At 39.1% G+C, this 27,329-nt stretch overlaps 1 protein-coding gene across 4 annotated transcripts; it reads right to left on the bottom strand.

The window, feature by feature from the left end:
• Positions 1–204: 204 nt before the first annotated feature.
• On the bottom strand, positions 205–27,329 carry LOC133457440 (solute carrier family 26 member 6). Of its 4 annotated transcripts, XM_061736728.1 has the most exons (21): positions 26,949–27,329; positions 26,506–26,702; positions 26,131–26,270; positions 21,690–21,829; positions 21,439–21,549; positions 19,632–19,807; positions 18,332–18,496; positions 18,083–18,238; positions 17,922–18,004; positions 17,675–17,822; positions 17,483–17,596; positions 15,239–15,316; positions 13,663–13,758; positions 12,813–12,919; positions 11,946–12,015; positions 11,624–11,716; positions 8,479–8,601; positions 8,186–8,329; positions 7,453–7,507; positions 4,976–5,115; positions 2,597–2,862 (listed from the first exon to the last, which is right to left on the bottom strand). In XM_061736728.1, the coding sequence occupies exons 3-21, from the start codon at positions 26,256–26,258 to the stop codon at positions 2,776–2,778; spliced, it is 2,214 nt and encodes a 737-aa protein (XP_061592712.1). In that variant the 5' UTR covers positions 26,259–26,270; positions 26,506–26,702; positions 26,949–27,329; the 3' UTR covers positions 2,597–2,775. The 4 variants fall into 4 exon arrangements, with proteins under 4 accessions (XP_061592714.1, XP_061592713.1, XP_061592712.1 ...); XM_061736730.1 differs by lacking the exon at positions 2,597–2,862 and adding an exon at positions 205–1,304 and having other exon boundaries at positions 26,506–27,327; XM_061736729.1 differs by having other exon boundaries at positions 2,595–2,862; positions 8,186–8,326; positions 26,506–27,329.

Raw genomic sequence — 27,329 nt, 5'->3', positions numbered from 1 at the left:
CATTGTTTTGGTTCAAATGTTGAGACAGCAGGACGCCTTACAAAAAAAATCTGTCAAGTTGTTAATGAGAAACAGGGGTGGGATTAAATAAGTTGTATTTTGAACCTGCACCTGATAAACCTGATAGGGGTGTTTGTTTGGTTGTTTTTGTTGCATGCAGGTCACTTATGTTATCTTGTGTTGCTCGAAATAAAATATGAATTGAATTGAATTGAACCCACTTACTCCACACTATTCCAATCACCTTATTTTTGGTCACTTAGGATGAATCTATGTTATCATTCATCCAGTTGATTAAAACACTCCAGAGATAAAACTACCTTAAGTCTATTATTAGATGGTAAATGTCCGTTAAGGACCAAAACGACGCGGACCAACGTAGTTTATGTATTTGCAGCAAATTAATGTCAGCACAGGGGGCTGTGTCAAAATAAATTGATATTTTAAGAATCAAAACATCATTCCACTTAAGTAATAGTGTGAATAGGGTCCCTATAGACAAACCAAAGTAACTTTAACTTAATATGTGTATAAAGAGTGTATAAAAAGTAATGTTAGTACAGGAATTACCTTCTGGTTGCTGCCATCTTGTTATAAGTCCATACAAGCCAAAAACTAAATGTCACGAAAACTCCTGTCAGATGCAAAAGAGGACAGTTGATGGCCTTATCTTTTAATTCTTGCCAATTTAGTCCTAAATATTGAAGGAGTGATCCAGTTTTATGAAAACAGAGGCCATGAATTCTCCTTTCTTTTCAATTATTGACAGACTTTTGCGTGAATAGGTATTTGACTTGTACAGACTTACAGTTTGACAATGTAACAGCGGATGGAGATGTCAAACAATTCTTTGTTTTATGCAGGTTTTGTTCCCTAATCACACAATCACTAAAGTTGACTGATATTTTTAACACTAATCCCATTTTACTGCAAATACATATTCTGTTCAATCACACAACTGCTTTGATTCACAGCATTTTTATCCCTGACAAAAGTGTAGACTGTTTGACAGACCCAGGAACGTTGATCCTGAGGTGGTACATGGAACATGTAGTACATAGTCCATACTGACGTAAACGCGCTGGACACAACATTCAAACATAGGACAAATTGATGTATCCAAACAGAATATTGTGCCATTCTTGTTTTTCTTTCTATCTTAAACAGTGCATGTCTATCTGCAGGTTAGTGTGTGAGTGACAGAGTCTCAGGAATCCGAAGCTGCTGGATAAAATCCTTCAGCACCGCTGAATTACATCCTCCATCCTTCATCTCGGAGCTCAGAACTGTGTTGCCCGAGGGTCCTACGAAACAGAGGGACAAAAACGATCACAACAGGGAAGAAGCTGGTGGAAAAAGAAGAAAGGCACAGTTGGTGGCTGATTTCTGGAAATGAGTTTTCAGTTTCCAGAGGTGAGAGGTAAATGAGGACGAGAGCAAGATGGAGAACCTGCTGAAGCTGTGACTCAGCGTGAAACATCCTCAGAGATAACGGCTCTGAGTCAAACACTTTTAAGTCTCTGATGTTGAAATGCACACGCTGTAATTCTAATTGGCCTTGAGGGTGAATGTAAGACCCTGTTCGCTCTACGATTATGTGCTGAGGTGCAGCAGTATCATGGTTGTTCATCCAGCATAGTAGACCATGCCTTGAAAAATCTATCAGGAAAAAAAGCTGCAGAGGGGAGATTTTTAAAGCTAAAATATCCCTCTCAGTTTCAATATTTAATTATTTTTAATATGTATTGTCAAGGTCTTCCTTGAGTAACTCTGAACTCCTGTTGCAGTTACCTCTTGTGACACCTGCATATAATTTTAGAGCGCAGCGTCATGATTCAAAACAAAGGAACTTTGTCCCTGACGACATTCAGCCTCCCATCCAGAAATTTTGATCAGTTCAAACTGACCGGTGGAGAGTTTCAAGATTCTAAGCATTTGGTAAAGTGTCGTGTTATGTAAATTATTGACTTTGGCGTCGCTCCTGTGAGTCTTTTGTCCGCTGTTAGTTCCTGTGAAAGCACCTGGGTTGGAGATTCACGGCTGCATGAAACATGAGGGCTCCTCCTCTGTTTAATGCTGGTTTCTCCTGTTTCTCTTTTTATTGAGATGCAGCTCAACGGGTCAAGATTCAGTAGTTTGAGGGCAATAATCTACACATTTGGGCTAAAAGGAACACATGGTTTGGAAGAGGAATCAAATAAACCACTTGTGACAACTGAAAAAAATAACATTAAGAGGAGGAGGAGGCCTCAGGTTTTACTGATCCAACCTTTGAAATGAAGGCGATCAAGGAGGTTTCACAACCACTTGCGCTTTGATTTGTGTAACCAAAAGTACAGTAAACAACAAACTTTTGTTCTCAAACCTTTACCTGGTAAAGTAAAGGGTAAATAAATAAATTAAAATAATATTGGACAAATGACTCCAACTGTTCAAAAGCGTGAAACTCCACACTGGTCGATTTGAACTGACTAAACCTTCGTGATGGAAGATGAAATGTCATCAGAAACAAGAAACCATCCATCAGGGGTATTGTACGTGTCCCTGTAATCGTATGAATGAAAACTGTTTCTTTTTCCACAAAACTCTTTTACGTTTGGGTAAACTGTGTTGGACAAATTAGTTTTTGTTCTTTGTAAGAGTCTGTCTATTTAAGCAGAAGCACTAAGTCACTAATCTAACTACTAGAACAGAACATTCACACACAGAAGTATTTGTCCTGAATAATATGAAGGTACATCTGCAAACACAGGTGTTAAATGAGTTGATATTAGCTCAGTGTGGACAGACAAGTAATCTGCTGAAGCAGGATGGCTTGTGCTGGGATGAACAGGACTTCTGGTGCACAAGGGAAGTGCTTAGCTGCATAAACAGAAGATATATGATTTACATAAGAAAAATATTAAATAGCATTCTTTTTTTTTCATTTCATTTCATTTATTCCATTCATGGTATATATTCTTAATAATGTTGTACAAAATTCCATGAAGTACACATTATCACCATGAAAGAAAAGGAGCAGGAAGAAGAAAACTTATGATACCTGCCCCTCTCTGTTAATACCATTACGTTAACTTACTGAACACCAATCTATCTATACACATATTTATAACAAGAAAACAAACTAAAATACCACTCTTCTATCTATTTTTTTTAATCTTTCTCCTTCTTCTTTTTTGTAGGCACTTATCTTTTCTTTTTTAAACATTTTCTTAAGCTGATACAAACTTGTGCTTTGTGCTTTAAACATAAACTTATGTTTATGTTCATGTTCGGGATCTCTGGAAAGCGTCTAGAGACATCATCTGTTGTATTAGATGCTATATAAATAAAATTGAATTGAATTGAATTGAATTGAATTGTGCAACTTTTCAGTTCCTTGCTTTGTCCATGCCATAATTTTACACCTGTAACAGAAATACACATTTGTTTTATGTTTAGCCTTGCAAAAGTATGTTTGAAATCAAGTTTAAGTCTGTTGTCCTCATCCTCCAATCTGAACAAATTTTGTAACTGTTCTGGTAACAATCTATTTTTTGCTTTAAACATTATTTTTAAAGTTTGAAGTTCAACTATATCTCACCCAATGCATAACCATTTACGTGTTTTCAATCAATTCATCGTCTCAGCTCAGAGTGAGAATCAATGAACCTCAGAAGGAACAACACCATAATAATTGTGATGAGCTCAATGCATCATGTCCACACCACAAGTTGCAATGTTAACTCAATTATTTCTTCCTCATTAATTTTGATGAGACTGACAGTCTGATCCAACTCTAGGGTTACTCTGGGATACGTGCCGATTCTGCAACTGCCTAAATACGCCAGGAGCAATGTGCAGTTTACTTTGCACTTTAAAGTTTATCATATTTTTAGACTTCTATACATTTTTATTTCCAAGTGAATAGAAACATCAGAATTCCTGCATTAAATCTTCAAGACTTTTCTTTGTTCAGGAAAATCCAATATTACATATTATATAGTCTGTTAGTGTTCTTACAATAATGTAAAATGAAGACATGTTAAGATTTTTCAAGGTAAACATCAAAATGTACTGATTTAAGCCGGGTCTTTTTGAGCTTGATTCATTAAAGTTGCGATATGCGACCTTATTTGCATTTCAGTTAGTAAAATAAAATAAAAAGAAACAACCAAATCCATGTAAATAGGCCCAAAACCACTGCTTTAATTGTAAAACACAAAGATCTGCTGTGTTGGTGAAAGAGTCACTGACGATACTGTGGTTATGAGTGAGTGAGGTCCAACTAGTCTTTTAATACCACTTTGTCCCACTAGAAATGCACTTCCTTGTGTCCACCAGGGGCTGAGACCTGACCTTTCTGGTGATATGCTATAGTGTGTCTTTAAACTGGTGGTTTTTACATTGTGGACCGGTGTAATTATTACACGGTCTGTACTGAAACTCTGTTCCATAAAAAGTAACTAACATCTTAACTTCTTCAATTTCAACAAAGTCTTCTGCTTGGAAACACCAGACACTACTTTCAACTTTCAAAATGTAACTGCTTGTCTCAGCGTTTCACACTAACAGAAATCTAATGTTACGATATAAGGTTGCATTTTTATGTTCTGTATTTAAATATCTATATCTATCTCTTTATCTACTTTTGAGATTTGTCTGAAAGTCTAAAGTGCTTTGCTTCATAATTATGCAGAAACGTAAAAAGTTGCAAAGGATTCACAACCTAATCTTCCACTGCAAGTTTAAATTAATAAAGTATCTCCTGGGTTCAGTTTCATGTTTAATGGACAAAAATAATTGTAGTCTTGAGTTTCATCAACATTTCATTAAAGATTTTTAGGTTGCGTTGAAATATCCATTTCACTTTTGTTTATAGGAATATTAGATTATTTTTATTTTCATCAAGCTTCTGAGTGAATCAGAATTCAATTTGACACAAGATGCATTTTGATGTGTATGTTTGTGTGTCTGGATGTGTGGGTGCCTGCACCTCATATACGGGCTCATCTTGGCTTTCTTTTTGGGCTGATTGACAGTACAGGACGGCGTCGTGGACTGTGATGAAGAGACAGGACTTTGTCACTTTGTCGTTAAGGAAACCTCCTGTCTGCAAGCTGTTCACCACACCGGCTAGAGATAGAGAGATAGATAGAGAGAAAGGTCACCACAGAGATACAGACAGAGATGGGTTTTGAAGGTTGAAGGAAATAAAATTATCACGGCTCCAACGAAGAGAAAATGAGTTAAAGAAGGAAAGGGAGGGCTGTTCCTGGTGTTTACAGAGCCTTGTTAAATTCTCTGGCAGTGTAAATATGCTATGCCGTCCCCGTCCAAGTCCAAACACTCACAATAATTCATTGTTATCCTTACCAGCGATCAATCCAGTACAGTCTAGAGCTGAGGATCCTCCCAAGTAAACTGGATGCCTCCCCGCATGGTGCATTAGTGGTGAAACTTTTTAAGTTAATCCTCTGGATATTTATAGTCCCCCCCATACAACAAGTTGGATTCAACTTCTTGGGTTATTATGTAAAACAATAAACTATGAGATTAAATGCTTTTCCGCACTAAAACTCCAACTAACCCAGCAGATTTGAGGGTTAATTAGTATCTTCTCATGACCCGGGATTAGCACTTCAGGCCAGATTTAGAAAACCTCTGTTCTCAGGAAGATGTATGAATGTCCTCCACAAGAATGTTACAATAACATAAGCAAAGAGCTAAAATAACATTCAGTGGTATTTCATGAGCTCAAATTGAGCATAACGGAGTGGGACTGGAATGGGAATGTAAAAATACATCCACGAGTTTGTTACAGTGCGGGTCTGAAAAGTTTATGTTCCTGTCACATGGTTTAAAAAGTACTTTCAGACAGGTTGTTTTTCCAAATAGACAGATGTCTTTGTGGAGATACAAATTCTCTACCCAAAGTCTGTTCTTTGGTCTGATTGGAGCAATTTGTTGGGACATGAATACTGCTCTTGTTTAGGGAGGGGCCTTTAAAAACATACAAACCACAACAAAATAGTGAAATACGGTGGAGGGAGTGTAATGCTGTGGGGTTTGTTTGCTGCTTTATGCATAAGGAACGATGTCTGGGTGAAAAGGTTGATGGAAAAAGAGTATTATATTGATATTCTGATTAATAATGAAAAGTCATTGGGTCTTCCAACCAAACAATGACCAAAACACACACCAAAATTTGTCTAACACTGTTTGAAAGATACCAAAATGAACATCTTGGAGTGGATCTTCTTAGATCCCAGATCTTAATCCCATTGAGAAACAGTGACGGGAGTTCAAGGTTGAGGTCCACGCTCAGAAACCATGACTTTTGGATGAACTGGGACAACTTTCCCAGGAAGAATGGGTTGAAGACGCTTGAAGAAACGTACCAACGTAGATATGAACTACCATAAGAACTGATGACAGTTGTAAGTCACAAAGGCTACACCAGGGGTCGGCAACCCAAAAGGTTGAAAGAGCCATATTAGACCAAAAACACAAATATGTCTGGAGCTGCAAAAAATGAAAAGTCTTGTATAAGCCTTAGAATGAAGGCAACACATGCTGCATGTTTCTACACTGTATATTAGTTAGAACATGGGGAAGATTATTTTTTTCATTATGCACTTCGAGAAAAAAGTCGAAATGTCGAGAAAAAAGTTGAAATGTCGAGAAAAAAGTCGAAATGTCGAGAAAAAAGTCAAAATTTCAAGAAAAAAGTCGAAATGTTGAAAAAAAAGTCGAAATAACGAGAAAAAAGTCAATGTCGAGAAAAAAGTCAATGTCGAGAAAAAAGTCGAAATAACGAGAAAAAAGTAAAAATTTCAAGAAAAAAGTCGAAATGTCGAGATTAAAAAGGAAATGAAAAAGAAAAAAAGAGAAAAAAGAAGAAAAAGAGAGAAAAAGGAAAAAGAGAGAAAAAAAAGAAGAAAAAAGGGATAAAAAAGGTCAAACATTTTTGAAAAAGCTCCAGGAGCCACTAGGGCGGCGCTAAAGAGCCGCATGCGGCTCTAGAGCCGCGGGTTGCCGACCTCTGGGCTACACTTTTGATTTTCAGTCGTGAAAGGGCTAATAATCCAGGCCTGGGCATATTTTCTTTTCCTGTTTAAATTAAACACATCAGTAAAATAATTTAGTTCGATGGAGTTTTGTTTCAGAATTTACCCAGCTCCAACACACCTGGCTCAGATTAATGTGCCATTAAGGAGACACAAGTGGACATGTGGTGATCCAATCTCCTGAATGAAGCATAGCGAAGCAGGGAAATATCTAAAACATGCCGGGAACGGACCCCCGAGGGCCGGGATTGTGGAAAAGTGGTTTAGGAAATTTCAGTGGAGAAGTTACAGGTTAAGGTTGCTTTCTTAAAGGAAGCTAATAACATTTACCTTAACTGTATATTATTTTTCCATTTCTGCTTTAGGTATCATTACAGTACGGTATCCAGGACGACGGACTTACTTTGGCAGCCAGCCAGAAGTACTTCAATGCCAATTTCTCCATAATCTTTTTGAATCTGAAACAGACACAGCAACACGGAACAAAAGTCAGAGGGAAATCCGTTTAATGTGACTGACAGCCTGGTTGAGGGGTTAAATCAGAAAATGGACAGACGGACGATGGCTTGAGTTTTTGTAGGAGGAAACCTGCTGAGTGAACTTCAATTGGGGTAACAAAGACTTTATTATTCCTGTTAGCTTGGAGTTAATATTAGTTAATGTTAAAAGATAATGAGCTCTGTGTGAGAGTTTCAGATGTAAACAGAGACTCTCAGGTAAGTGCTTTGGATAAATGTTCACATTTATATTTTACTTCACGTAAAAACATAAAAGCTGTAGACTTCCTGCTGTACACAATGTTTCATAGAAAAGTCTGAGCATTTGTTGAGTGGGGTGGAAAAGTCTGTCTAAAGCAGAAAACTTAACACCACAAATGATACCACGAGGTACAGGAAGTGGGTACAGTTTCCTGTTTGTTGTCTCTTCTGACGCCAAAATCAAATTTCAGTCCTTGAATGCAAGGAAGAGCTGCTTCAGCTTTATCAAAGTTTTGAATCAACAAATGTTGATGGTCTAATGGATGTAACTCCAACATAAAAGTTTTATTCCTACAATAAACATGCTGCTTGAACCTTAGTCTGTCAAATACACCAGATACTCTTCCCTGTTTGCGCTGTTACATGTGACGTTCTTACATTTCGTAGCGTCTTGACCCCTACTGTGTCCAGGAAGTTAACGGGGCTGAGGTCAAGGATAATGTTTCTTGGAAGCGATGGGTCGAGGTCATCGTCCACCTCAATGACAGCGACGTCCATCTGCTCCTCAGGTTTAGACTCCTTCTGGTGGTTGGGAGGAGACATGACACAGAGACATTAGAGGATCATTTTTAGTAAAAATTCCTGCCGAGGATAAAATCAAAAGGCTGTTGAAGTCTGGTGCACAGAAGTTTTTCTTTTTCTTTTTTCCCCATGCACCAGTTTCTTCTCACCATGTTCACTCCGTTGATCTTGAGCTCCTTCTTGGCTTTCTTGGCAACTTTCTTTTCATGCCTCTTCCTTTTGGCCTCCAGTTTCTTCTTTGCTGAGAGGATCTTTGTGATGTTAATGCCAGACTGAAATAAACAGGGACAAATATAACAGTTTGAATTCAGTGTAACATTAACCACAGCTGCAACATGATTATGTTAGTCTAACATCTTGTATGGCCATCCTCAAATCTATTTCAGAGAATAAAGACAGAGTTTGAATTAGGATAACATAGCTTTTATTCACCATATTCTTTTTTGGTTCCTAAAGTAAATAATATGAATAAATGATCCTCGAAGAAACGAGGAAATGCGTTTCTGAGGTAAATATAGAGACAAAATACAGCTTTTGTTTTCTGAATAAATGTATTCTGCTGATTGTTTTTTGAAGCTTCAGCAGACTGAACTGTTAAATTGAATACATATACAGGACTGTCTCAGAAAATTAGAATATTGTGATAAAGTCCTTTATTTTCTGTAATGCAAAAATGTCATACATTCTGGATTCATTACAAATCAACTGAAATATTGCAAGCCTTTTATTATTTTAATATTGATTATCATGGTTTACAGCTTAAGAAAACTCAAATATCCTCAAAAAATTTGAATATTCTGGGAATCTTAATCTTAAACTGTAAGCCATAATCAGCAACATTAAAATAATAAAAGGCTTGCAATATTTCAATTGATTTGTAATGAATCCAGAATCTATGACATTTTTGTTTTTTTAATTGCAGAAAATAAAGAACTTCATCACAATATTCTAATTTTCTGAGACAGTCCTGTAGGGGATCATAAGTCTGGATCTTTACCAACTAGATTTGCACAGGAGGAGGGTGTTGGACTTAGTGTGTCAGATTTCCGGAGACAGGTGAGTGAATTCTGAGCAGAGCCTCCCCAACTGCACCGCTTGGCTTCCAGAAAATCCCGCTGCTCTTGTAACTCACTCTCTGCCAGCTTTGTGTTGAATGTTTTTGCATTCACCCTCTCAGCTCCGACTCTGCTCATGCCTGCTCGTCTACTTTCCCTGCCCAGCCAGCCAAGCGCTGCCTGGATCGGACCCAAACACACTCCCTTCATTTCCAGCCTGCTTCCAAGTTCTGAAATCTCTGCACGCCCAGGCCCAATGTCTATCCATCTCTTTAATTTAGGGACTAACCCATCCTCCCTAAATGCGCCGATGAGTTGATGAGTTCAGTGTTCTTGTAAACAGCTGATGCAAGCGAAATATGTGGTTTATAAATTTATTTCCATGTAACCCAACGTTGTAACATTTTTTGACCAAGCACTGTTTGCAATCACAAAGAACAAATAAAGGAGACTCCCAGAATAAAAGTGGGATAATCAGCTCATAAGATCAGAATTTTAATCTGTTATTCTGTTCTTTTTTTTCAGAATGACCCGAGTCAGAGGGAGGGCCCTCTGTTCCTTAGAGGGAAATCGCCCATCCCTTAGCGCCTTGCAAAGGTTAAAGCTGTCAGAGCAGCTCATTAACTGTCAGTGATAACAAGCAGAGAACAAGTTCCCCTGCACCGTACACCGTTTGAACCGTATGCACATAACACCAGCTGTTTGAACAGAAATTCTCATCTAGAAACAAGAAATGATCAGAATTAATCTGCTGGTGATTTATGTCACCTTGTATCTCCTTCAGCATCTGCCCGGGTGCTCAGTGAAAGACTACATCTTAGCATCAAAGATGCAAAAAAGGAGGTAAAAAAACAAAAAGCCTTTGACTTTGACATGCTGACATTTTAATGAATGAGACCCCTCTATTATCTCCCTCCCGGATCCAGTCTCAGCGCCCCTCCTCCTCCCCCTGTCTCTCTTCTGTCATGTTTTGTCCACAGTCCATCGATTTGTCTTCCAGTTTCCACAGAAGGGAAGTGACAGAGGAAGGGGGGGGTTGGGCAAAAGAAAAGGAGGGGAGAAAATAGTGGGATGACGTTTGAAACAATGTCTGTCACGGTGGTGATGTGTGAAATGGGGACGTGTCTCGTCGGTTATTATTGTGTCAGAAATTATGTTTGTAAGAGCGGAGTTAATTGCGTGGAAACTGTGATGAGATGGATTGTTGCCGGAGACGGGTTTTTTTTTCCTTTTTCCAAAACTGTGTGCGTTTCTGTGCATGTGAGCCGTTTTACTTCATTAAATCCGGGCTTGTGTACCCATCGGGGTACATTTGCATCTCTGACAGTCGGTTTTAGGAGCACGTACAAAAAAATATTAATTGGTGATAAGTTTTATCTTTAGACTTTAAGAGTGGGATGAATTTTAAAGACAAAAGCACTATTTAAAAACTAAGCTCAGGTTTCACGGTCATTTCTGATGTTTTTTGGCTTTCAGACTGTCAAAAAGATCCATCCAGATACCATCAGGACAGCCTAAGGCCCAATCCCAAAACTTGCAGCTCTGTTGAGAATTACCGCTGGCTGAAATAAATCATTTAGGAAGATAAATGTTGGTTTAATAGATGAAATCTAACAGTTGTAGCTACGCCTGTTAAGAAATTTGCTCAGAAAATTTCGGGATTTCTGCCTGCCGGCTCCAGAGCTGATTTATGGTTCCGCGTAACATCGACGCAGAGCCTACGGCGTAGGTTACCTAACCTACGCCGTAGGCTCTGCGTTGGTGTAACGCGGAACCATAAATCAGCCTTTATTCTGGCGTGATCTTCGGCAAACGGGCAAACTAGTGATTATGTACATTAACTGAGTGAATATTATGAAAGTAAAATATATGTTTCTCGCTAGAAATGTAATCAAAACGCATTTTTATGCAGAAACTAACTCAAAATATTGATTTTATTCACAAAAAAATAAGAAATGTTTTTTTTTTTGGATTCAGTCCGCAAATGACGACGAAAAGCATTCTGGGAAATGTTTTTGTCCCTAGATCCGCTAGTGAGGATCGGAAATCCCTACATCCGTAGGGAGAGATTCATAGCCACTACACTACTTTTTGGGGAAAAAGAGGAATTGGGACACCACTACCCTCACGGGAACGTGCAAAATTAAGGGTTAGGGATGAAAACGAGGGGTAGTGGGATATACTCCCACTACCCCTCGAATCTGATCTGGACTAGTAGTGGTTTGCTTTGCATCCTCACCTTCTTCCCCAGAGCGTCCTGGTACATCTCAGCGTTGGCAAAGTACAGGGTGGCAGAGGAGCGGAAGATTAAAACTCCTGGCACTGTCTTCACCTGAGTTCAGTTTAAACCACAAACAGAACAATGATAGAGTCACGTAAAAACAAAAAAGAAAATCATATGGTCTTTAAAATGTGGTGGCTGAAGCTTCAGTAGAATGACATAAAGTATTAACAAGGAGTTAAAAACTAAAACTAAGAACCCAGCATAGTTCTGTAGTTTGCTGTCGCTGTTTTAGCAGTGAGTTAAAGTAATCGTTTTCTGTAAGTTATTGGTACCATACCTGATCGTAATCCTCCACCGGCCTGTAAATATCAGTTTCTCCCACCTGCCCTAACACAGAGTATGTCGGTCTGAAATAAAAAAAAGGATAAAGAGGTGTTGAGACATTTGTCAAACTTTGCCTTGGTACTAACTGGAGAATTGTTTAGGGGTGTTGAGTGACTTTACAAAAAAATGTGACGTAGAATTTCAATCAAAACCATCATGCTGGCTGAAAACAAGAAGACTCGCCAGCCAGTTTTATTCTACGGAAGTAGAATAAAGTATTAGGGCCAGGCAGGAGAAAAATAAAAATAATATTTTAGAGGAGGAAGATTTTTTTTTCATTATGCACTTCAAGAAAAAAGTCAAAATGTCGAAATGTCGAGATTAATGTTGAAGTACAATTTTGACTTTATTCATGAAATTGTATTTCAACTTTATTCTCAAAATGTGAACTTTATTCACGAAATTTCGACTTTATTCACGAAATTTCGACTTTATTCTCGAAATTTCAACTTTATTCACGACATTTCGACTTTTTTCTCGAAACTTCGACTTTTTTCTCGAAGTGCACAATAAAAAAAAATCTTCTCTCAAATATTCTTCTCCTGCCTGGCCCTAATACTCTTCCGTATATTTCTTTTTTTTCTTGATATAAAAAATGTATCTGGTTTGGGTTTATCTTTGATTTCCAGGTGTCGAAATCGTGTTCTTTAAGGATGATTCCAGGATTGAGGATGCAAAGCACTTTTGTGAGGGTGAAAATCCACTCCTGTGTCACCCACTTATGTATCCACTGCCGGGATGTCTACAGCACCGTCATGCCAACACTGATTTGGCACCGAGCCTACAACTGTGCATGCGTGCGTGCGTTTGGCTTTCTTACAGCTGCGTCCTGAAGATGACGGTGAGCATGGAGAAGGCAATGGACGCAGCTAGTCCCAGGTCAGGGTTCAGCAACAAGGTCAGGACAAAAGTGGCCACCCAGACAGCCTGGAGAAAGAGATTGAATGAGTGATTGAACGTTCAGCAGCTGCCACTGCCAGCGATATCATCACGGCGGGAAAAAAAAATAGAAGCAGACAACTTCCAGTTCAGCAGGTCGTTATAAAAGCAAGCATTTAACTGGTCAAAAGTTGGAAAGAGAAGTTAGATCATGGGGCATGGAATATACCATTAAATGGCTGCTGCTTTTGGCTTCAAGCTTTTGCAAAATCATCTTTACTCGTCTTTGCTTTCTGTGTCCCACCTGTTTCCTTGATAATGTTTAATTAGACTAATTAAACTTTGGTAAGGAGGAGAACCATCATTTCATCTGAATGCCCCGAGGCACAGATAAGCCTATTTTTGCAGATTTTAAGGAATTTATTAGACTACAGACGCAGAGTCCTGTAAATAGATTATTTGCCGCATTTTAATTAAGTTTATGTACCAGACGAACCTCGCGAGAAGCGAGGCTGTTTGTATTCAGAAATCCTGCTCACTGACCTTTAGGATCACGTTTATAACTCATAAGCGCTGCCTCTAAAGTCACATCGCAGGCAGTGCAGATTTGTGTAAATTTTTCTTGTATTTGTAATTGCTAAACTTATACAAAGAATATTCATTCTGTCCAAAGATTTAGCACGCTGCGTGCAGGATTCTGCACCATAACATTTAATTAAAAAAAAAAGATTTGCAAAGAGATATGTGGCAGGCTGCAGCCAGTTTTCATATCTGTGTTTCAGCACACTCACCATGTCTACTCTGTTGCTCTTCCACAGAGCCCGGATGTCCAAGAACTGCTTCATCATGCCGTGAAGATTAACGTAGATGACGGCTGCCAGCACTGCCTGCAAATCCCAGGGAGAGCATTTTGTGTTGAGTGAGTTCTTAACGTGAATAGGGGTTGTTTGAGATGAAATAGAAATCCATTTGTTAATTACCAAATCAGGCTGTAATGTCGCCATGTGAGTTATATAACAAACTTTTAAGTGTTTATTCTGACTTAAACCATGGTCAACTGATTAAACCTGAGAATAACAGTTAATCGTAGATTGTGTTTCACACCTTTAGGTTTTGATCCAACCTCATAATTAATAATATTCAGGTTCTCTTCAATAATCTTACATTTCTCATTAATCCTCAGGCAACATATAATCCTGTTTCCTATAATCCAATTTTTTTGACCAAATTTCTTTCTTAAGGGTTTATTTCACTATCTATTTTTTTGTGTCCAGATGTTTTCCAGCAGTTTGAGGCAATTACTTTCCTTCATCTATCAAACACAGTCAAACAACTACGTCCTGCAAACATCCCCCCGGACAGTATCCGTGCTCCCTTCATTTAAAGATGTTTTGACACTGTTGGGTTTAGTATTTTTACTTTGGTGAGCACATCTGTCAGATCAGGTGATCTTCCAGTTGCTCTTAAGCATACTATTCTGTAACCCTTTAAAAAACAAGAACCTTGCCACTCAGTTCCTTCTAACTTTTTGCGTGTTTTCTAAACAGAGGTTTTGGACAGAGGTGTCTTGAACCAACTACAAAGGGATAAAACTACCTTTTTAAAGGGTTTTTAATGATAATCTATTTTAGCTTAATGCTTTTGGCAAAAGTAGAGCCATACCTGTTTTATAAGGATTTTAAAAGATCACAGAAAACGTGATCATATTACCGGTTTTGCCCAAACTCCACTGGCTTCCTGCCCGTTTAAGGTTAGATTTTAAAATTGTACTGATTTTTTTATGATGGGTCGCGCCTCTGTTTTTGCTTATCCATGTTCATACTCCTGTCAGAGCACTGAGGTTTTCCAACCAGAAGGTCCTTGATATTCCCAGATCTAGACGTATTCAGTCACTGCCCCAATTCTCTGAAACCACTGCAAATTACAACAGCTCCAACTGTTATAACATTAAAATGCTGCTCAAGACTCATCCCTACCTACTGGCTTTGGTGGACTTTGACATCGTGTAAATAGATGTATTTTCTCTGCTTGTTTTGGTGTGCATTAGTCGCGGTCTTGTTCGATTTTTGTAAAGCACTTCGGTCAACCTTGATGGTTTTTAAACTGTGCCTTATAAATAAACTGGACTTTGACTTCGAAGTTGACCGTGTCGCTTATTAAGGTCAAATAAATTCCATTCTGCCTCAGTAGGACCAGGTCCTGGTCCCTAGAAATACATCTGGGCCCAAAAAATGTAAACAATTAAACCAAAAAGATCTTACTGAGGTAGCAACGATGGATAAACACACAAGTCACACACACACACACACACACACACACACACACACACACACACACACACACACACACACACACACACACACGTACCTTGGGGAGCTCTGCAAAGAGCCGTCCTATCCAGAGTGTGATGATAAGGATAACAACAGCTGAGAGAGCTCCAGCGACCTACAGTGAGAAGAAGGGAGAGAAAAATAAAGAAGTAATGATTATCAGTGTGAACTGCTCCATGCTTGTAAAAACAATTAGTACAACATCAGTTACTCTGTTTTTTACTCTCTAATGAGCCTTTAATGGTTAAAGGCATTGATCTGGTTTAGCCTTTCAGCTGAGCAAATCTATATTTGCATAATTGGAGTTAAGTAAGATGAGGAAAAATCTATTACCTATATGTCCTTTTTAGAAATTTTGCTTTTTAACTGCGTAACATAAGGGACATACATTATTTTCCACTTGAATGAGATGCTGTGAGAGAAACCTTCAGAGAATCATTTGTACAGTAACAAGAGAATGAAGGTTAAGACTTTCTGCATCCATGAATTCAAAATACAATCTGATTGCATTGTTGTTATTGCCGCTGAGACCCACGAATGACCCAGATGAGCCAAACGAGGGACCTGTGCACGCCCCGACAACGTGAAGCACATGCTACATCCAATTGTCCACAGTGAGACGAGGAGAGCAGGACAGAGAGAGAACCGCTCTTCACAAGGATCACCTGCGGATCGCGACCATCCAGGTGTTCACCGAGGAACGCTGGCCTGCCACGGACAAAACCATCTTTTCCATCACTCACAAAGATCCACGTAAGAGGCTGTTTTGTGTCTGGGCAGAGAAACTTAGTTTCGGAACGTAACTAGTTTGGTTTTACGTTGTGAGCCGGACCGCTGATCCCGTCACAACTGTGTTTATTAGCTTAAAGGAGCATGAGGCAGGATTTATGAAAAAAATTTGTATACGTTTTAAGTTTTCTAGTAATAATGTCAGATGAAGTGTTCCAAACCAAAAAGAATGAGCACTCTAGTGTATCTCTCCGTTGCCTTGAACAGGCTGTGTGCTGCAAAATGTGCTGCAATTGGGGGGCCGGAATTTCCCGCGCTGGGCTGCGGATGTGACGTCACATGACGCTGCATGTGCGTTCTCCCCGTTCTCCCGTGCCGGCTTCACTGTTGGCTGCAGTACCCCCGACGTCCGTCGTGGCGAAGGGTGGCGCTAGAGAGTCTCATTTCTTAAAAGGAGCCTCATGCTCCTTTAAGTGTGTTTGTATATTTTATCGTTTGTCTATTGCTGCATCCACGTTGCTGGATCTTGACGTGGTGTTTTTCCATAAGAGAAAACCAAGTCTTTCCTCATTTTCCAGTTGAATAACCAGAGCACACATGTGAAGTCAGTTTCACATTGGTGTGTCTCTGTGTGGAAAACATCAGAAGAGGTTGGTCTTCTTGTAGTGAGAAGTTATTCTAGTGTCTTTGGTTTTACTTTCTTTTCTATTTCTCTCATCCTCTTGTACTAAACCCAGTGCACACACACAGACTCTTATCTTGGCCATAAAGCCTCCGAGTTCTTTTGTTCTCAATGGATGAGATGAAATCTCATCTTCCATTTTGAATCACGCGAGAGTCAGTCACCAGGTGACTTTCTTTTGCCACAACATGTATACGAAATGCCTTTGTTGCACAACTTAAATGGTGCCCCGTGTGGTGCTTTAAATATATTATATATATATATATATATATATATATATATATATATATACATATATATATATATATATATATATATATATATATACACTTGTTGCTTATGTGTAGTTTAGATATCTGAATTTATCCCAAGTATAAATAAATTCTGATTCATTTCAATGAAAGAAGTTGTTTGTGTTTATTTTGCACATATTTGTTACATTTGCTGGTTGCAAAGGCCTGTGCTCGCACTCCTTCCTTCACTGTTATAGCGTCACCCCTGGCAACAGGCTGGCATAGACTAACAGCTACTTTGAGACTAATTGCTCTTTAGTTATTATTTCCTGATAATTGAGGTGGTGCCCCGTTTTGATTTATTCATTTTATAAGTTCATCTTCATTATTAATAACTATCGTAAGAAAACTATCAATAACTCTCTAATAACTGAACAAGCCGCCCCTTTGCTGCTAAAAGTGGTTAAGATACTTAATACTTGGTTTCAGATGCACTGCTTCTGCACTTTGGTCTCAATTTTGTTAGGTAAATAAGTAAACAGTGTTCATTTTAAGACCTTTAATTGTTCATGAAACGTAAAACCTTACATATTAAAAGAAGGGTGAATACAGGCGACATTTTGGCCGCCCTACCAACCTGAGTCTTCCCTCCTGTGCTCACTTGAACCATGGTGCGTGACATGGAGCAGCTGATGGCGAAACACTGAAAAATTCCTCCAATGGCGTTACTCAGGCCAAGGGCGATTAGTTCCTAATCAAAGAAAGAAACAATTTATATACACTACAGAAAGACATGTCACTTGCACCATCCGTCTCCTCCATTCACTACCTGGTTGCTGTCCACCGCGTAGCCATATTTTAGAGCGAATATTCGCCCCAGAGAAATGGCGATGCCATAACCGACCACTGCCAGTGCGAAGGCGTCCCCAAACACCTGGCCAAACAGAGACAAGGCTGGGACAGCAGGCGGCTGGAGACTGACACAAACAGACAGAACAGACACCAAGAGCCATTAAAAACGTCACTTTTTATGGAAGTAAACATGTACAATAAGTATGTACGTGACTGTTTCTCACCCAGAGGGAATAATTCCTACTACGTCTACTCCATATTTTTCCTGTAAGTCAACTTGCCAGGATATTACAGTTGCAAGAACAATCTGGAAAACAGTTAACAGAAGGTACATTGCACTGTCCACACAGTATTTTCTATGTTTGAGTTGTTTGCGTGTACTCACAGCGACCAGCTCTATGGGCAGAGGAACAGGGAGTTTTTTAGTCAACAAGTATGTGTTAAGCTCCTTGGCGAGGATGAGGCCTACTATGGTGACGATACTGACCACTAGAGTGCCGATGTTTGTTTTGGGAAGGAGATAGCAAAGCTCTATCACAGTCTGAGGGGAAAAAGAAAACAAAGAGATGGTTTGAAATGGTTGTGATATGAAAGAACATTATTTGAACTGAGAAAATATGATAATTGTTCTTACATATATCAAAGAGAGAGGTCCAGCGTATCTCACAGGCGTGATGCCAAAGGTGTATTTGAGCTGGGACACGATGACATGGATGGCAGCTCCTGTGGTGTAACCTCGGACCAGCGGCTCAGACAGGTAAGTCACCACGAATCCAAACCGGACCAGACCGAGGAGAATCTACACACACGTATCGGTTTGATAAACATACAGAGAGCACATGCATTATTTTTCCATCTCTCCCATTTCAGAAAAGCCAAAAGGTAAGGGTCAGGACATAATAACACAATTTGAATGAATGAATGAATGAATCTTTATTTCGGCTTGTAAACACTTTTTTTTACAAAACAAGATGAAACGGTAAAATAAACATTTCTTTTGCCGAAAAGGTGTAGGCTGAAGCCGTAGCTTATAGTGCCTACCCTTTTTATCTTGTGATCAACTTAAATATGAGACATTAGGATTACTCCGTGGAAACAAACAATACATAAAAAAGACAAAAATAAGTAAGGCAAAATATAAAATTGACGTTTCACATTCTAGAATGTTTTTGATAATATACTTTATAATTATAGTGTTTTATATTTATTTTCAGTATTTTCTTTAAACATTTCCTTAAACTTGAAGATAGAACTGCACATTTTTAGGTCGTTGTCACAACTATTCCAAATTTCTATAGCCTTAATTGATGTACATCTCTTTTTAATATTCGTTCTTGCTGTCGTCATCCCAAACATGAGTTTCCCCCTCAGGTCATAGCGGGTTTCTTTTATTTGGAACAGGTAAATGACAAATATCACAGCGTGCAAATGATTTTTGTATCCTTTTGAACCTTCATTCTTAACTTTATTTCCTTATGTAGGTCAGTTTATCTCCCCCTCCTTTAATTATATTTAGTTATGGACATGCTAACCAGAGGTACCAAAGCCTCTACATACCTCTGTTATCTAAAACAACCAGAACTTTTGACCTTTTGATCGGGGCCTTTTGAAGAACTGAGAGTTCCCTAGTTGAAGTTAAATGGCTACAAATCCCATCTAAAAGATAAAGCAATAACAAACTCCCCTTATTCAGATATGTGATCTGTTACTTACTGACATTTGTTATAAAGTTGGTTTTCATATGCAGGCGAAGCTTTAAATAGCTGTATAAGTCTTTTGTGTTTATTTTGTATTTTGTTTGATTGAATTGAAGTGTTTGGAGCATGTCGGTATGTAACTATTGTTGCTGACATGATTTTGTTTGATGCACGAGAACAAACTACCACCAAAGGGAAGATAATTCTCATCAACTATTGAAAAAAAGTTGCATTTACCTGAAATACTCCAGAGAAAAAGGTGACAGCTGAAGCCACCCGCACCCTCTCTGCATCACGAGTAACAACGTCAATGATACTAGAGTTGGTAATGTTGTCCCAAATCATGAAATCCGAGTCTGGGGCCAGCCGCTCCGTTGTCCCTCCTATCATCACGCTCATTACTGCATACGTTCCTGAAGAAGAGATGGAGGTGTGCACATGTTTTTAGTGCCAAACATAAAGACATTTTTTTTGTGAGACTGACTCCTAGTTTGGAAACTCCTTTTCTTTTGTTCCTGAACGTGTTTGTGCTTCCTTCCAGAAGTCATCTTCAACTGAACAGTTACTTGATCCCCAAATCAAATACATTTAACACATTGTCTTACTGCCCCTTACTGCTTTGACACATCCTGAAGTTTTGGAACCTGGTGCTGCTTAAGTTCACCTACCAACTGGATAGACCCTGGTGCAAATACTTTTTTTGTGCCCCCACACCTGCCCTAAACAAAAACACACACCGACACACCGGCACACACACATGCACAGCTACTATAGAACTGCTATGGTCGGTATGTAGGCTAACGTGACTGGCCACACTCACCCTGTAAAGCAGGGGAAGTCTCTTCCAGCGCCCCGGCGGTCGGGTCAATGCTGTTTGATTTATGGAGGTAGCTGGCAAGCTATCCTCCGGAAAGCTGTCTTTTTCCTTGGTTGCAGTAAAAAACGCATCTAATTTTGTCATTTTTGCTTTTGCGTGATTGTACCACCCAACACACAGGACACACGTGCTTCAGCTCCTTCACAGCCCCCTTGCTGCTGTGCAGCCACGCCTTATAAAGGCAGGCAGGGTGGAGAGGTTGATGGGACACACAGGATCACCTGAGTGGCTGCTGCTCCTCCACCCTGCCACAGTGATCCTGGCTCTTTTTCCCTTTTCTCTTTTGTGACCCACATTTTTTTGGGGCTTGCTAAACATGATGCTAGGCAATTTCTTTTGTCTATTTTTATTTGTTTACTTTTTTTCTTGCTGAAAAGTCATGTGACGTTGGCCGCTCGATGGCGCAGTGGGTTAAGCAAGCAGCTCATATACTGAGGCTACAGTCCTGCAGTGGTCGCAGATTCGAATCCCGGCCTGTGCACCTTTGCTGCATGTCATCCCAATTCTTTCTCTCTACCGCCTTCCTGTCTGAAACTTGAATGAAGGACCACTAGAGCCCAAAAGAATCTTATAAAAAAAAAAAGTTACCATCGGTGTACCCCAGGGTTCTGTCCTGGGGACCCTTGCTTTAAAAAAAAAAAAAAAAAAAAAAAAGGTCACGTGACATCATCACGTCATACTGCACAAAATAAGTGATATGTAGCCTATTAAGGTGATTGGACTATTCCATTCTCAAAATCCTTTTTCTCCTTCCTTCTTGGGCCCCTGACGGTGTCTGGGCCCCGGTGCAGCTGTGCCGGTCGCACAGCTGAGGATGGACGCTGGACAGAAAGCCTAATTTGTCTCTAGAATGTTAAACATGGTGCTGGGCATTTAAGCCAAACAGTTTCATTTTTTCGCTGTTTCATAAGTCTTGTGGATTGTTGAGATTCAGTGTTGCTTCTCTTAATCACTGCTTATGCTCAAGAACAGGAAACAACCAAAATGTCTGCTCTTATAGAGGTGTGCACACCTGCTGATGATCAGGTTATCAGGGGCTGATGAGTAGCTTGGGGAGGGGAGGTACCGTTGCCCACCTGATACAACAATTGTACCATTTTCTGTGATCGGTGTTCATGAAGGTGGACCATTTCCCTCGTTTCATAATGACTCAGTGAGAATGCCTACCGAGTGAGATGTGCTTGGACGTGCCAAAGATGAAGTAAACAAGGACTGGATAGAATGATGAGTACAGACCAAAGACTGGAGGAACAGCTGCCAGCAAAGCATAAGCCATGCCTGCAAAGATAAAAGAGGGGGAAAAAAAAAGATTCACGTTGATGATTAGCTCACAGCTCAGCCTTTGAAACAAACAAAATATTTCACCATCCCTCCCCTTCAGTTTCACTGTCCTCCCCTCCCCTCTTTGAAGCTCTCACCCTGCGGCAGCTGCATGATCCCCACACTGATTCCCGAGACCAGATCGCCCAGCGCATTTTCTCTCAACGAGTAACGAGGCAGCCACGATGCAACCGGGAAACTACTCAGCAGGCAGCTCTTCATCCGGGGACCAGAGCACCTGAGTTTCAGTCGGTGACAGAAGAGAGTATTTAGGAAATCACTTCTCCAGGATCACACTTTGATATCAGGCATGCAGCACATCGTCTAAATGAGAAAAGTGAATATATTATAATGGGTCAACAATTTTTAGGAGTTTGGAACACAAGGACCATTTCAGGTTAATCCCTCCGGCAGAGGGTTTACCAGAGCGGGTCATAGTTCGCACATTGGTTTGGCACGATGCCCTTCTTGACACAACCCTACATGCATGGGGAGAGACAAACACCGATTCACACTCAGGCACTTTAGAATCGTCAATCAACCTAGACCAGGGGTCGGCAACCCAAAATGTTGAAAGAGCCATATTGGACCAAAAACACAATAATACATAATAATAATAATAATACATTATTATTAAACACAAAACACAAATATGTCTGGAGCCGCAAAAAATGAAAAGTCTTGTATCAGCCTTGGAATGAAGGCAACACATGCTGCATGTATCTATATTAGTTATAACTGGGGGAAGATTTTTTTTTCATTATGCACTTAGAGAAAAAAGTTGAAAGGTCGAGAAAAAAGTTGAAATGTCAAGAAAAAAGTCGAAATGTTGAGAAAAAAGTTGAAATGACGAGAAAAAAGTCGAAATGTTGAGAAAAAAGTTGAAATGTCGAGGAAATAGTCAAAATTTTGAGAAAAAAGTCAAAATGTCGAGATTAATGTTGAAGTACAATCTCGAGAAAAAAGTCGAAATGTCGAGAAAAAAGTCAAAATTTCGAGAAAAAAGTTGAAATGTCGAGATTAAAAAGTAAAGGAAAAAGGAAGAAAAAAAGAGAAAAAAAGGAAAAAAAGAAGAAAGAAAGAAGAAAAGAAGAACAAAAGAAAAAAGAAAAAGAAGAAAAAAGGAAAAAAGAAAAAAAAGAAAAAAAATTTCAAACATTTTTGAAAAAGCTCCAGCCCCACTAGGGCGGCGCTAAAGAGCCGCATGCGGCTCTAGAGCCGCGGGTTGCCGACCCCTGACCTAGACATACATGATTTTAAAACTGTGGCAGGAAACCGGAGTAGGCTACCCGGAGGGAACCCATGCGGAGAACATGCAAACTCAGCACAGAAGGATTCTGTTAGGATTTTATGAAAATGTTTAAAGGTTTGAAGAGTTTTTCTATAAGATTCTACACTGGTGGTTACTCTCAGGGCAGGAATACCTCCTGTTTTTATGACTAGACTATTAAGACTGTTTAGCTGAGTTCTCTTCCTTAGGTGAGATGACAAAGAGAAAGAGAAAACAGACGTTGTAAAACTGATAGGTCCCATCCTGTCTTTCTTAAAGTTTTAGTTATCTTAGATCTTTGCTGAGTTAACATCTCAAGTAAGAAACAATCAACAGAAATATATGGCGGAAAGTGTGACATGTTTAGGTGTCTTTCCCGCAGCTGGCTCCACAGATAAGGTTCAACATCCACACCTAACGTACAAAACACCTCCCTTTTCAGTATAAATACGGCTGGATCGATGACCACAGTGTGCATTTCTCTCCTAACTACTGTATGTGGTTTGAGAAAAGTGAACATCCGGCCGGAAAATACTGTGCATGATATAATAAAAGCTTGCCTTGTATTAACATAACATTTGATTCTGTTCACTGATTTTCTTATGGTGCACCAGAGAAACAAACACACGGATCTTTGAATTCCCACCAGGCTACGGGAGTCGAACCAGGAACCGTCTTGCTGGGAGGCAACAATGCTAACCACTTAGCCACCGTGAATCATGAAAAATGCTTAAGAAATTGATGATTCATTACAACAACGACAAAGTGCATATATAGCAACTTTATAGCACAAAGAGCACTCATGGCACTTTCACAACGTAGGCAGACTTGCCCCCCGCTCTCACCCTCACACCCACACCCACAGGAATTAAGTTTGATTTATCAATTACACCAAATAATTTATATAATTACCCCTATAAATCAAATCACATTATAAAAATAAATGTATAAATGTAAATATACCTATGTGAAATTTTGTTTTAATCAATTAGCACACAACATGTTTTACCCTCATAACAGTTTAAATGTTGGGAAACTTTACTGCGTAATAAAATAATTTCAGTATGTTGGCATATGGTATTTTTCCACTTTGTTAATAAATATTTCAATTCACAACAAGTTACCAAAGCTGTGTCTGAAATTCCTGTTAGTTTACATTCTTTATGTGTGTACTTTTTTTTAACATGCAGTAAATAAAGGGAGCAGTGTGAATCGTTTTGGCAGCAGTCAATTAAATTAAATTAAATTAAAATCAATGAATATAGCATCAATTCCAGAGATCCTTGCTCCCAGTTAGAGGGGTGTTGCTGTGGATACGACAAGAATCAGTCTTGGAAAGTAGAACTAAGTCACCACCACAATTTGTCACCATGTCATTTTTGAGCATTAATGTTAGCGTGGAATTAGAAAACACTGGCACAGAAATAAAATTCACTCTGAATTGGACCATGTGAAACAAAGTTCTCCCATGTCGTTGCCAAAATTTGGGAAATTTTAAATTTACTTCATCTCATACCACACTCTATGGACCCAAAATAATTTCACACATATTCCAACAAAGGAGAAATTGTTACAGTGAAACTTTTACTACTTTGTTTTGTTTCCATCCCCTCTCACAACACTTATAAATACACGTTGCCATAGTTACAGTAGATGGTTCCTCCCAGAGGCCTCTGAGCCCAGAGATGTCAACGGCCATCTCTGGACAGGTTTAAATGAACACTTAAGTAAGAGTTTAAGTGGTATTTGTGAATATAGGTCTGTATTGGAGTGCTTGCCAAAGCAAAAAGGGATCCTGTGTCAGTTGCTAAAATCAGCTATTGATAAATGACGGTTCTAGCTGCAGCTCCAGCTTATGCATCAGAAATCACAGGTGTCAAACAGACTTGTACCCCTTACACACGAATGACCCTTTTCCATGATATAGTTTTCAACTTGATTGGACTCGCCTTGACTTGACTTGCCTCCACTCTACTCGCCTCGTCTCAGTTCTTTTCCATTACAGTGCATTACCACCTAGATGTGGATGAGGCCTTCATGGCAAGGCGGAGGAAACAAGCGTCCCCATCAACCCCCCTCTGGTTGCAGTCATCGGCCACCGGGCACAGAATTGTGTGGACCGCCTCATCGCACCACAGAGTAGGTTTGTTTTAGTTGTAAAGTAAATATTGTAGTCTAACATGTTATTTATATGTAGATGGGTCAATGACGTGACGCCTATATTTTCTTAAAAACAGATTTTTTTTTCAATTCAAAAAAGGTTTAAATGGATAAAAACATACCATATATATGAACTACCTGTCCCACATATGGAGTGACTTAAACTTTACAAAAAATACTAGTTATTTGGGATTTTGTTGTTGTTTTAAGCGTCAAAATGTCATGTAGTGCGACCGTCCGACCATGACTCTTTTTTTGAAAACTTTTTTTGAAATCACTCTAAATGTTTTTAAATCAATCTTCTGCCCTATCTGGCATGATTTCCAAAGTGTCTTGTAGTGTGTAAGATTGCAACACATTTGTATTTATATTTCCATCATATACAAACAAAGTTTGACTGATGATGTCCATTTTATGAAATATCATGTGGCGCGACCATTAAAAAAAACAACCATTTTTGTATAATACTGAAAACTTGTAAAAAAAAGATGTCAAGATGTTAAGGAAATTAATTTATTATAACATGAATCATGGTTGCACCACATGACCTCTTTTAAGGCTAGTGCCAATTCATGTTGACAAAAAAAGTCAATTTAAAATTTGTATATGAATTTATGCGTACACAACATTCTTAATGTTTGAATTACTGCAATAGATATTCTTTTTTTATTATTTTAAAATTGACCTGTTGAAAATCCTTATTCGTCATTGACCCACATGCACACCTCTGTACTTTTCCCTTCAACAGTAGCGACAGTGGATCATTTATTTCTATCTCACAGTCTTTTGAACATTCCTATGTCACACCAACCCAATACACATCCTCTTTAACCACATCCTAACATCTCCTGGTGTTCTTCTCCTTCTGCTGCCTGGCAGCTCCATCTCCAGCATCTTTCTAACAGGCATTCACTATCCCTCCTCTTTATGTGCCCCAACCATGTAAATCTGACCTCTCCTACTTCATCTGCAAGATCGCTAACCTTATATTTCCTTTGATGTGCTCGTTCTTAGTCCTATTCTTGTTACGATCTCCAAACATCTTCAACGTATACAAAAGGAAAATACATACAAGAAAATGTTCAGTCAGATCAACGAAGAAGCTTTACCTCATTGACCCTTTCACTTTCTGACACAGAGATGATTTTGAGTCATTTTTTTCTGCCAACTCATCCACTGCTCCTTCATCCAGGATCTCCCTCTGGACTCGGTAGTTCATTCGCCTCCTGTCTGTCATGACTTTAACAAGCTGCCAACAAAGCCTCTGAATGATTAGTGCAAAAAAACAATCAAACATGACACTATCAAATACGAGTTTATCAATAGTCTTATGAATACATGTAAAGAAAAGCACATTTAAATAATTTATGTCTTGTTATTGGAAAAAAAATACTGTCTTTGAGATTTAATGCCAATTCAAAACATTTCTGATGCCTACATTTGAGCAAAGGACTGATTTTCTTTAAATATTCAACAATAATTACCTTGTTGTGAGTTCAGAAAATATATTAAACTCCAACTTCCAGCTTCCAAGCTTCAAAATAAATCCAGGATCCTCCTGAAGTCCAGTGAATTCTTTCACAGGTTTGTTGTTACATAGTATCTTTCCTTGTTCTTTTTCATCTGGTGTGATTCCCCCTGCTGTGGTTGCCTTTCCAGTTCAGCAGAAGCAGATCAAACTCTAAAAGTCAACAAAATTGTAATGAAAATATTTCTCCTAATTTTTGAAAAAATCTTTTTTCAAGCCAAAGATATTGCTTCTCTCTCAGTTACAAATAAATGCCACCGGGGAGTGGCGGTGGTGCCTTGGTGTCAAATTAAATTTGCTGCAGAGTTTTCCATCAGATCCAAAAGGCGCCCAATAATAAATCCAGGTTGAATGTAGTTGCAGCCAGAAGACATGAGTTAAGTTTATTTTGGCACTCACATAAGGAGGATTCTCTGACCAACAGATGAGAAAACACCTGTGGAAATGTGTTTCCCCTCTCCTCCTCTCTTTTCAGATGGTGAGTCAGCTGCTTCCACGTTGCTACTGCCAATAAAAAGTTTAGTCCCCCAAGGAGAACTCCTAGATACGACCCCGGAAACTGTTGGGGAACGGAGAGTGCAAAGTTCCTCGTACTTGCAGCCCAAAGGAAAATTGAGAAAGAAGAAGCTGTGATGAGTCCTGATTCCACTATGAGTATCTTAATCCTTTTCCTGATTTTATACTTTCTGTCAAAAAAATCTATGGAAGTAAACCAAAGTTTAAAAGCGCAAGGAGAGAACTGGATATTTCCTTGTCTTGGATGTGCCTTATCTGCATGTG

The sequence above is a fragment of the Cololabis saira genome, chromosome 12 (assembly GCF_033807715.1).
Source record: "Cololabis saira isolate AMF1-May2022 chromosome 12, fColSai1.1, whole genome shotgun sequence".
NCBI classification, from domain to species: domain Eukaryota; kingdom Metazoa; phylum Chordata; class Actinopteri; order Beloniformes; family Belonidae; genus Cololabis; species Cololabis saira.
This window is presented reverse-complemented; position numbering and strand designations above follow the sequence as displayed.